Source organism: Lepidothrix coronata, unplaced genomic scaffold, assembly GCF_001604755.1.
Source record: "Lepidothrix coronata isolate B3197 unplaced genomic scaffold, Lepidothrix_coronata-1.0 Scaffold7, whole genome shotgun sequence".
NCBI classification, from domain to species: domain Eukaryota; kingdom Metazoa; phylum Chordata; class Aves; order Passeriformes; family Pipridae; genus Lepidothrix; species Lepidothrix coronata.
Window position 1 is genome coordinate 6,902,492 of NW_016690187.1, and position 12,509 is coordinate 6,915,000.

General features: G+C 35.8%; 1 protein-coding gene across 4 annotated transcripts in view; it reads left to right on the top strand.

Annotated features, from left to right (window-relative positions):
* Positions 1–9,227, top strand: part of SESTD1 (SEC14 and spectrin domain containing 1) — a 51,514-nt gene extending 42,287 nt beyond the window's left edge. For all 4 annotated transcript variants that reach the window (XM_017837820.1, XM_017837791.1, XM_017837800.1 and 1 more), the window contains 5 exons: positions 2,487–2,568; positions 2,894–3,016; positions 3,892–4,083; positions 5,900–6,021; positions 8,486–9,227. In XM_017837820.1, coding sequence (XP_017693309.1) covers positions 2,487–2,568; positions 2,894–3,016; positions 3,892–4,083; positions 5,900–6,021; positions 8,486–8,615 — 649 coding nt within the window. In that variant the 3' untranslated portion in view covers positions 8,616–9,227. The remainder of the gene's footprint in view (positions 1–2,486; positions 2,569–2,893; positions 3,017–3,891; positions 4,084–5,899; positions 6,022–8,485) is intronic.
* The last annotated feature ends 3,282 nt before the right edge of the window (positions 9,228–12,509 follow it).

The following is a 12,509-nucleotide window of genomic DNA, read 5'->3' on the forward strand; positions in this document are numbered from 1 at the left end:
TATTTAAATGGGACAGAAGCTTCCTTGCCTAATCTGTTGTAGTATATTCCTAACACCAAGCACCTTTTATATTTTGCTACTGAGTATTTGAATGCTTTCCTATACTTGTAAATGCTCAAGAATTATGCATTCCTTTTATATGTAATTATGAAAATGAGGCAAGAGGTATGTTTTATATGTTAGCAGTTTAAGATGGAATTATAAGACTACAGTAGTGGTGATAGCTGTAATATTACGTATTAATAATGCACAGATTTTTTTATCCTTGTTTTTACAACCTCTGTCCTTTGAGCATGATATTTTCATTCCTGAAGATAGGAAGACAAATGAGATCATGTTGGGTAGGACAGCATACAAAATGGAGGCACAGAGTTCAGTTTTCAAAACGTTGGTTTTTATGAGTTTTGGAAAATGATAAAGTGGGGGATTAAGTTGCAGTAGAGAGAAATACTAGAGAGAGTTGAATTTGCAAGGATGGATTATGCTATCATCCTCTTCCTCCAAAATTTCACTGATTATTTTTTCTTAAAGATGTAGTAGAACTTGATTGCCTATAGTACTGCCTTTTTTTTCTACTCAACAGTGTGAAAGAATTAGGTGGCATTGCCAGTATTACTGCAGGAACCCCTGAGACAATGTAATGCTGTCCGTAGAAAGTGCCTGAAGTTTGAGGGCCTTGGCTGAACAAAAAGGGGCCTCTAGGGAACATCAAGGTCTAATGAGCATCAAATTGCTCATTTTGCAAATTAATTCTACAACTCATAAATTGTTTTCTTAGGGAGCTTAGTGTAAGAAACCATGTGTTTTGGTAGTGCCTAGAGAAAATGTTGTTTTAAGTATGTCCTCTGAATCCTATTTACTTGATCAGCACCTGTGTTTAGAGGGCCAACTGCAGAAAGCTGCAGAGGACGTGTCACTGCAATAAAATGGCAGTTGGAATTCAGTACTGAGAAAAGAAATGTACATGGGAGAAGGGAAGACTATATACCTAGGAATGGACTCTGAACCATCTGTGAACTCAAGAGTAAACATTGGAAGACTTTTGTGGAAATTGCTTTAGTGTTCAATCATACTGTAAGAAGCAAGTAGAACTCTAAGGATTCTTAGGAAAGGAATAGAAAACTGAAAGAAAAATGTCATTGCTTCACTGTGTAGATTGGTAGTCCATCTCTGTTTTACGTGTTACACAATTCTGGTCCCTATTCTCAGAAGGGATATAGAATTGTGGGAAATCAATTAGAGAACTAAAATGTCAATAAAATTTCCAGACAAAGGTAGGAAGCAGCTTTCAGATGGTGAGTGATTGAACAAGGTTCTTTAGCCTGTATAAGAGGGAAAAAAGTACAATAGGACTAGTATCTCACTAGCATTTAATAGTAATTTTTACAATACTTTTTTTTTTTTTACAGATTCTATTGCACATTTCTTGTTATTTATATATACATATATTATAATGTTCATTTCCAGGGGGATTTTACTGCCTTAGTTATGCTTTTGGAACCCATAAAGTGTTGCCCTGTATTATTAGAGCAACACATTTCCTTTCTGTAAGCATTACAGGATGTGTAACAAAATGAAGCATGTTAACAAACTGTTCTTTGGAAGTGCTTATGTTTGCAATTAGTTTGGAAAAAATCATGCATACAGTCTTTTGCATTTGCTTATAAAGCTGACTGTTGTTGACATTAGTAATTCCATTTGCACTGGACAGGAGTGAATTGTACTGTCTATTTAGTAGGCCTCTGAAATAGAAGTGGAAAGTATTCTGCTAAATGTATTAGCTTAGCTCTCACTATGGAAAGAGAAAAACTTTCAATACTTTTTTTGAATTCTAACTGGAGAAAGAACTACAAAATATGCTCAATTCAGAATAAGATAGTTAGGATTAGTTAGATAGTTAGGATTAGTTTTTATATGAATTAGATTTTTTTAAATGCTTCCTGACAAGTGTAGCAAAGGATGTTTGAAGATATTACCATCTTTAGTAAGCTAAAAATAAAAATGGAAAAATGTATTATCTTTTAAACAGTCCACATCATATTAATCAAGAAAACTTTGCCCCCAGCAAACAGTACAATTCAGAATTATGCCAGGGTGAAGGCAACTTTGATCTGAATTTCAGTAGGATAAAGTCTGTCTCAGCCACATGTGGCAGATCTTACCAGTGGAACAATGTAAGGAACCTGCAATGCTGCTGCAAGATCTTGTAGCAATGGCTGGTGTTACTGTCTGCAGCTTAGCCATATCAGGAATCTTGAGGATCGTGATTTCAGTGACTTGTAGTGCTCTGTTCTATTTATTGCATATTTCTTATTGTTGTGTGAGGTATTATATATTTTGGCCAAGCTAAGCATCACAAAAATGCTTTAGTCACCTTTTCATGGGCACTTATATCTTAGTGTTTCTCACTGAAAACGTTGTCAAATTCAGAGTGTATTGTGTCTGCTATACATCTGTTGGTGAGTCTTTCTGTGCTATTGTTTAAGGTGTGAGGATATGGTGGATGTGCGGCGACTGAAGATGCTTCAGATGGTACAGTTATTTAAGTGTGAAGAGGATGCTGCTCAGGTATGAAAGTGCCTACAGAATTTCATCATTCTGGTCTTTGTAGTTCACTGGTTTAATTTATGGGGGCTGACGATTTCACAGGTTTTTGGGGTTTTTTGTAACTTTCAAATATAGTTTTATTTAGGGAATATGTCAGTGAAAATAAAGGCTCTAGCAATGTCTGCAAATAGTGTATTTGGTAATTGCATGCACGATCTACCAGTTTGTGATAGCTGATTTAACTTTTCCTGTATCAAAAGCATATACTAGCACTGAAGTTACCTCACCCTTCTGGACTAATTTCTTTTTAATTTATTAGTTTTTAATCTTTTGACTTGTTTTTAAGGCAGTGGAATGGTTAAGTGAACTGTTGGATGCTCTGCTGAAGACACACATCCGACTGGGAGACGATGCTCAAGAAACAAAAGTTTTACTGGAGAAACATCGAAAATTTGTTGATGTTGCGCAGGTGAAATGAGTTATTTTTTTTTTTAGCAATCTGGGGTCTGTACAGTTTCATATAATCTCCTAAATAGAATTGATATCTGTATGGACAATTATTATACAGCTGTTACTCGTCTTAGTGGTTTGCCTCAATGCTTTAATGAAAAAATTGTGATTGCTGAAATTGGTGATAGGCCTAATGAGATTTTGCAGTTCTATCAAGAGTGGCAATGCTGCAAGTTTAGTACTTCAGTTAATCTTCACATAGGCAATGCAAAAGACCAAGCAAAAGTGATTGACTTTTGTGAAAGACATATTTCAAACAGTCTTTAAAATTACTTTTGATAAGCTGAGCCTTTTTCAGGTGCTTTTTCAGTCATTGACTGCTTTTAGGAACATCTAATTTGGACTTGTTAATTAACAGATGTGATGTTTTCTAATTGCACCTGTTACACTGGAACTGATGAATAAAAGCTGATGATGACAGGAGGGTAGTTTGCTATTATAGTGAACTGCCACAGTGCACCTGGGTGCTGGCTTACTACAAATGTGGTGACAGCGAAACCAGTGGAACAGTCATCTTGGCAATAGGTATCAGATGTCCTGTGTAAAATCCAAACAGTTATTTGAAATTTTCAGGAAGCTCTGTTCTTTTGCCAGTGTGAACACTAGACAACAGGGGATATTTTATTTTTAATAAGAGTAAAAGCAGTCTTTGGTCATCACAATTTTATTCATACTTCAGCAGCATTTGCTAGTAGACCAGGTTAGTTCAATATAGTTTGTGGACCTAAATTGCAGACAGACCTTTCATAAACTTGACTGCTGTTGCTTTATTTAGCTGCTGTTAAGTGCAGAGTTTTTACATGCACTTTCTTTCCCATCCTCTCCAATTTTTAGAGTACTTATGATTATGGGAGGCAGTTACTGCAGGCAACTGTTGTTCTATGCCAGTCCTTGCGGTGCACTTCAAGGTCCTCAGGAGACACGCTTCCAAGACTGAACAGAGTGTGGAAACAGTTTACAGTGACTTCTGAAGAAAGAGTACACCGGCTGGAAACAGCTGTTGCATTTCATTCAAGTGCTGAAAAGGTGAGTGTTGTGTTTTTAAGAAGAAAAGTTTCTTACCCAAATTTAAGCAAACGAAATTTAAGGAAAGTGAAGTTGTCGGTGTGTATTTTTTATCCTATCTAAATATTATATTGAAAAAAAAAAGCAGAAACGAATTCAAGCATACTTTTCTAACTGTTAATTGCAAGTACTTAATACCATTGTTGTTCACATACCCATATTGGTGTGGGGCCTGCTTAACAAAAAGAGAACAGCAGCCCTCTTCAAAGGGGAGCTCTGATATTGATCATAAAGCATTTCTTTGTGTCTTTGAGACCATTATTCTTAAAAGCCAGAAACACTTCTTGATTTGCATAATACAAAGTTGTCAGGTCCTTTAAGTTCTTTGGAGAGTTAAAGGTGTATTGCCCTTCAAGCTGTGTGCATTTTGAATGCAGTATCCTTTCCACACACAGTATAAATGAGGGCAACTCTTGCCAGTTAGTTTCTACCTCTTGTATTTTGCACCTGGAGGGATTTGAGTTGTGCTTTCTTCCTTTTGAACGCACCTCTACCTTGGTATGGCTTTCAAACTCCTGTATCCCAAGTTTCACTGCTGCGCCCAGTCATATGATGAGAGAAGCCACAGAGGAGGCTGAGGAATAGTTGTTACTCAGTAACAGTTTGCTGAAGGGGGAAAATGTAGAGAGTTTTCAAATGCTTGAATTTGAGACAACGTCCACTAATGTATGTCATGAGAGGTAGGGCCTTTTTTGTCCAGAAACTGTTCTTTCTGTGAAGGGATACGTTATAGAAAAGGAGTTAAGAGTATGTATCTCGAATATTGACAATAAAATTGCATGTAACTGCAAATAAAGCCAACTTTACATATGGTAAAATAAATTCATTCTGTCATTAAAGGAGAGCATGGATTCCAAGTTGATTCATATGCTCCTTGGTTTTATTCATTTCTTATTTGTATGAACAGAAGATACTTTGACTTTACAGGCATTGGGAGTTGATGGATGTTCACAAAAGCAGAAATATATCATTTATGCTGTCAGAGACAGCTAAAAAAAGTTTTACCTGATACCAGATTAGATTTCAGTGGTTCATAAATTCCTAAAAGAGTAGATTCTTTCAATCCATATTATGAGCATTCTTTCATCATTGCAGTAGTTAATTGCAGGTTTTAGGTAGTCATAAATTTAAAGAAAAGTAAATGGATGGCTGAAAAAAACCAACCATGTTCAAAAACATAATTCTCCTAGCACTACTGGGACATATTACTGAGTCTGTGTGGAAAATACACTGTTAATATCCATGTTGTTTTGGAAAAAAGTAAGAAATGGCAAAGGGAGAAATGGAAGAAAATACAGTACTAAGTACTAGTATTGGGTCACAATCTTGTCAGGAAGGATTTGTGTTCAGACTCTTTAAGTCCCACCTATTCTGTGCCGGATGAGGATTTTAGTTTTGAAATGTCTTGTAAGGGGCTCTTCATTAACTATGTTTTTTTCCACTTTATATGGCTGTCTGGTATGTTTAATGATGTAGGTTATGATTTTTATGCATTTTATATCTGTGGTTGGAATATTGTCCAGCAAGACTTTTTGTTCCTCTCAGAAATAATGAGATGTTCTAATACACAGCAGTGGTAGCCCTGAACTATCGTCTTAATGTAGCTTAATCAATATTTTCTTTTCTTGAATTATATGAATATGTCACTTAACCTCATGTAAATGTGATAGTGAAGATACTGAAAAAGCATTCACTCTGCCAGTTAATGGAACTTAAAAAACTACATGCTATCCCTTGTTTACTTTATTCTGTATTTTCTTACTTTTATTTTAAACAGATTTTGCAGGAATGTCCAGAGCAGCCTGAAGCTTTTAATGAAATGGAGCAATTTGATGAAATTGAAGCAGTTGGGAAATCACTGTTGGACAGACTAACAGTGCCTGTAGTTTATCCTGACGGGTATGCCGAATGTTTTTTCTAATGCCTTTTGAATAATGTTTCTGGTGAAGTTTCATAATAGACTCATATATGGAAGAATCCTGAAGGCTTATTGCTGAAATTGAAAAAGCGGACGTGTTATCTTTGGAAAGCTGGAGATTGGACCTGCCTGCTTTCTATAAAAAGATGGGAAAGAATTTTTAATGAGTATTAGTGTGCTGCCTTTTTAAAGTAGTGACCTTTTCACACTGAATGATTATTAGATTTGTGCAGTCTTTGCACCAGCACAGTATGTAGAAGTAACAGAAGAATGACCAGTCCCAATCTCTTCTCCCTGAAAAAAAGATACCAGATGAGAATTATGGTATTTTGATTTATTTATTTGCAATTCTATCTATCTTAAGTCTTAAGCCAGTATATTGAAGACAAATTTACATTTGATTCAATCAGTAAACAAAACAGTACTTCCCTTAAGAGCTATTCATACTAGTTTAAAACTGGTGGTTGTCTTGAGCTACAAAAGCAAATTTAATTTGGAATCTCAGCCATAATAAAACTCAGTTCTCTGTGTTTAATGACATCGATGTGTCCATTGTCATGCTGAGCTTGTAGTTAACTTCTACCTGAGTATTACCAAGCCATAGAATGAATCTCTGGGTGTGTAGGATCTCACACCACAATGAAAGAGGTTTGAAACCACTGTTTTGAAGTAGAGGCTGAAACCTTATGAGATAGTATTAGGCAACCACGTTATGGGTTACCTGAAGTTGATCTGCAGGAAGCTCGTCATGGAAGTTTATTGTCATATTATTTCCAAAATACCATATTTCTTCTGCAGTGTAGTTTCTTTCAGTAAGGAGTGCTAACCCTGAAGACGGACTCAGGCCTGAACTAGTAGTGATTTTTACTGCCCTTTTAATGTTTGAAAATAGTGGAGCATTTTATAGCTATGAAGAAAAACAAACAAACAAAAACAACCAAAAACCAGACCAAGAAGTGTTTGTTGAACTTCTGAATAGCAGATTTTAGGGACCTGATAAATGTAGCAACTCTTTATTTATTCTTAAAATGCATGTAATTTGCAGATAGACTATTAAAGTTAAAACAAACACGGCATTTGCCACACTTAGTCCTAATGTAAAGCTCCTATGGCTATAGGTATATATACACACACCTGTATTTTAGCTGTCTGACTGAATCCTGAATATTATTTCTGATCCCTCTGTCATTTCAGCACCTTCTCAAAAATGGTATCTTAGCTCTGCTACATCTCAGGATCCTCTGCTCATCATTCCTAAGGATTCTATTTTTGAAGCATTTAACAAACAATTTGCAAAGGGTTCACTCATTATTAGAAATAGTTTAATAAATTTAGAAACATGAAAAATGTCATAAAATGCATGGGGGCGTTTTCATCAGCCTGTTCACTTCTTCACACCTTTATCAGTATCTTTTTGGAAGTTCAGGTCACTGTTCCCTATCCTGCTCTTGGCTTCTAATCTGTGTCAGGAAAAACATCTCCCTATACTGTGATCCCATGTGCAGTTGTGCAGTCTGACTTTGGAGTTCCCTAGTCAAACAAGTCTAACTTTTCTGTCCACTTATGCCTGTCTGAAGCAACTTACATCTGTCTGAAAGTTCTTTGTCCTACTACCATTTCCAAAGTTTACAGCTTCTGTACTTTTTAACTAAATTTGATACCTCTTCTTCTGAAACACCTATTCTGTTCAAATCCTTCCTTTGCTGACAGCTTGGTTTAGTTGTTTCCCTAACATTTCAGCTATTCTTTGTTGTATTTGAATTACACAGTTCTTTCAGCTTGAGAGGTAGATGGCATAATTTGACTGCATGTGGCTGACTTAACATTTGAAGAGTCCTTCAATAGTGCAGCAATTTTATAGCCTCAGAATTCATGTACAGACAGATTTCATAGATTGTCACAGTATGCAAAATTGTTAGACTGACTTGGGGGATACCCAGAGAAGGGAGGTAAAAAACAGTGCTGAGAAGTATCTAGTTGCACGTGAGGAATAGTGCCCTGCTGTTCAAATAATAGAATGGTTTGGGTTGGAAGAGGCATTAAAGATCACCCAGTTCCAAACCCCTGCTATGTGCAGGGACACATTCCCCCAGACCAGGTTGCTCAGAGCCCCATCCAATTTGGCCTTGAACACTTCTGGGAATGGGGCATCCATGGCTTCTCTGGGCAACCTGTTCCCGTCTCACCACTCTCAACCTTCTTTTGAGAGTATCTTTTGGGTATAAAAGGCTCATTGAGTATTTATAATAAATTCATCAAGTCAATGACTTGATGTCAAGTCTCATCGCTGAGTCTCCAAAGCCCTTTAAAGTTGGCTTTTAAATTGCAAGAGGAAAAAAATGGCTATTTTTCTTGTCTGTTTTGTGTTTTCTAGTGCTATTCATGGGTATATTCATATGTCATACTTTTCACTAAAAACTTCTTGTGGTTTGTGGTTTTTTTTAGGTCTGAGCAGTACTTTGGGAGCCCAAGTGACATGGCTTCTGCAGCAGAACACATTAGAGAGAAGATGAAGCTAGTTAGCCTGAAAAAGCAGCAGCTGAGACAACCAGAAGCCACTACCCCAGAGAGCTAATACTGACCCTTGTCTATGAATTCATAATAGGACTTAAGTTTGTAATCCAGCATGTTGTTTGCATATTACAGAATTTGGCATAATATATTAAAATGCATTTCACAGCCGTTACAAGTCTCATCTTTTTTTTGAAGTAAATGTTCTCAGCATCTTAATACTGTACATCTATCAAGCCATAATTATTTAACATGCTATGAAACCATAGACTTCAAGTATCTTATGAAAAGGAACTGTAAACTTTGCACTGAAATTTGCTGTAAAGCTTTACCTGACCTGTCAGCTGCTTCTTAGTTAGACAGCTGATGCAAGCTTTGAGTGGTGCTAATTAAAGTGTTAGAAGTTCCATATTATGAAATTCTAGTTCTTTGCTTCCCCCATGCCCAGGTGATGTAGTAATTCTAGACTGTAGGTAAGTTCCTGCAGTGTAGGCAGTGGTAACTCTGTAATTTTAATTTGAAATACTTAAAAAAAAGTCATTTTTATTGTGCCAGTATGCAACCTGCCCATCAAATCTTTGATATATCAAATCCATTAAGAGATGTTTTCCTATTTGTATTGATAATGTATTAAAAACTGTTTGTGCTTAATAAAAATCATCTTTTTAAAATCTAATATAAATTTGTTCTGGTCTGTGATAAATGGTAGTAAAAGTCATTAGTCCCCCAGTATATTTACAAAGTTTGTATAATTTTTCATATTAAATACTCTGATATACTGTAGAAATAAGGGAACTGCTCTTGAACTATTATTAATAGGGGCAAGAGTTCATGCTATTTTTTTCCTTTCTGATAGCAGTACTTGAACAAAAGTAAGATAGTATTTGCTTAAGTCAGTGTTATATTAATAATAGTTTTGTTCCCATGTAAGACCAGCACACATCTCCTGTGCTTTATTTCAAAATGTTTTGTTTCCCTTTGAATGGAGAATCCTGAATAATGTGAGTATCCCTGTTAGTACCTTTGAGGTTAAAGCTTTTCATCTAATGAAAAAAAATTAACATGAGGTTCATAACCAACATTAAAACCATGAGATTAGTAATAAAATGAAATTTACTAAGAGCAGGGAATTGCATTGAAACAAAATCAGCTGTGTGCTTTACTTGGTTAACTTCTTTATCTTCAGGATGTAATCTGGATACATTCAATATTACATTTACTGGATGATGATGTGGTATCTGACCATTTTATAAGAGTATGTGTGAAACAAACAACTGTAAGTTTAAAGAACTTTATGTTGCTATCAAGCTATACTTTGCTCACAGTAAAAATAATGTTCTCTTCCTGCATGCATTGTTATTACTCTACAGATTTACTTGATGGATCTGTCATTCAAATATTATATTTACTTATTTGTCTTAGTTTTTCTACATTTTCTCCAGAGGAAAGTGATGGTTCAAATAGAGCAATTTCTCTATAAAACCCCAGTAATTCCAAATTAATTAATTAAATTCAATTATAAGGGTATTTTTCCTCTTGGGGTGTTTTGGCAGAGAAAATCCAATATGTTTTTTTTTTTGCATTTGATGCAATGATACAATATACATTAATATTAGTTTAAAACCAACTGAAGTTTCATAGACCTTATTTATAATGAGACTTTTTCAATATAATATTTTCAAATTTATTTTAGTTGCTCAGTTGCATTTGAGAAAACTGCTGTTGCTATGGCTAATATATGGAGGAGTTAAATTCACTTAGAAAGAACCCAAACAGGAAAAGTATACTTATATTTAATGAAAAGCTCAAACACAAAAGTGAATTAATATAGTCACTAATAAACACTGTGTCTCCAACTCAGCAGCATTTTTAATTTGAATCTGCAGTATAAAAATCTCATTAAAATATTAGAGTAAGCAAGATTACAAACACTAAGGTTATTTTATTTTATTTTGGTATTTGTTTAGAGGCTCAATAACATATGCCAACCCAGGGTAGTATCAGAAGTTCCTAACTCATTCCTGTGACAGCTGTGTGCACAACTTGGAACTAGTGACCGCTCACCCTAATAACCCTGATGTTATTTTTGGCTCTGTGTGTGCAGTCCAATCTTGACGCTGCTCTTATCTGTCGTTCAACATTCCTAGGGGCCAGTGGACTCTTGAGTTTCACCCTCTTGTCTTTAATGGAGTTTCCAAAACAGCATCTTGGGTTATGCTCTCTCTCTCTGCTCCATTCCCCTTCTGGAATTCCTTGCCTTTAGGGAAATCAAATGGCTGGTAAAGTGCTATTTACCATCACTTTGCAATTTGCCCATTTTTTATGTATCAGGAATGATGGCAAGTAGTTTTCTAGGTCACGTTGCATGAGTCTGCCAGACATTTCTAAATCCTTCCTATGAACTCTGAGACTTCCTGTCTTACTGAAAGAATGGAATGAACATCATGTGTTAAGAATACTGTTGAATGTAACTAATTTAAAGAGGGATTTTTGTGCTGGTCTTTACTCTTAGTCAGTCTGTCATCTATGGTTGTACTTGCTAGTGAATCTTCAGAAATGTACAACCCTTAATAGCACAAAAAGTCAGCGAGATATATAGAGACATGCTAAAAAGCCAAAAAAGCCTGTGTTCAAGTAATCTGTTGTTACTTGTTTGTGCACATACTACTGTGAACAGTAGCAGTGGCTCTACCTGTGACTCTTGCCACTTTTTGGTTGCAAAAGTGGCTCAAATAAGGGAGTTCTAAAAGATGGAAATATGTTTGCGTTTTTTTTAAATAGAAATCACAGGATACAGTGCTGCTACATGTGAGATAGGGAGATACCAACAGAATAGGTAAGGATTGATTGTAAGGATTGTAGTTGTTCTACGTACATTACTACTGATGACTTGGAAGTGATGAAATCAATTCTGTTCAGGGTAATGAAATGAATACCAAGAATTTCTAAGTTCCTGTTAGCCAAGTTTGGATGTATTTGAAATGTTTCAAAATATGATAAGTATTTTGTTACTCTTTCTAGTAATGTAATTCTGAGTATGCTTTTTGTGACAGTAAATTGGAAAGGTGATCACCTTGGTAAGTGCCATTCTTCTTTGCTAGTGCATCAGTTGCATAGCCTGGTACTCATACAAAATGCTTGTACCCACAAACTCTTAATGGTGATAGGTGTGTGGGCATTTGTATTAGTTTCTGTAAGAATGTTTGATGCTGTTCACTGCTTAACTTCATATTGTGTTGAGTAGGATTAATGGGGTTGCATTTCTCTTGGAAAAAAACCAGTTGTGGACCATGGAGACTTGTATAGCTTTGTGTGACTGACAGATTTAGTGTTCAAATAAAGTTACTCTGGAGATCCAGCAGTGGGTGGAAAAAGGCTGTGTGCGCATTGGGATTGTATAGCACTTCTTATTCCATCGTGCTGGCCTAAGAATATCAGTGCCAGCTGACAAAAAGATAGGGGGAAGATTTATTTTTTCCATCTCGGTTAAAAAAAACCAATGTCAGTAGGTCATGATCAAGGCGAGGTTGTTGTGGGCTTTCAGCAACAGTAATTGCATATAATGGTGTAACAATAACCTCTGGTTTCCTGAATTCTTTCTACAGGATAATTTTAATCTGTGTAAGGAGATTATTAAGAAGGAGGAAGAAAGGAAGCCCAAAAGGTACAGATGAAATTGTGTAATAGCACATTATGTGAGCGTTGAAGCTAAAATGCTGAGAAACAGATGAAAACAAAGATTTGGTGGCTACTAACTTCCAAAATCAATTCCTTATGTCTCTCCAGATTCTTGTACCAGTAAAAAGGGAGTTAGGACTGTAAAAATGCTTACTTATGTTAGATTTCTGTTCTATTTTAAAGAAAATAATCAAAGGTTGGTCTAAGCATACAGGATAACAATCCATACATAAGTAATAGCTACAAAAGTACCTGAATGTGAACTGCAGAGCCAAAACCA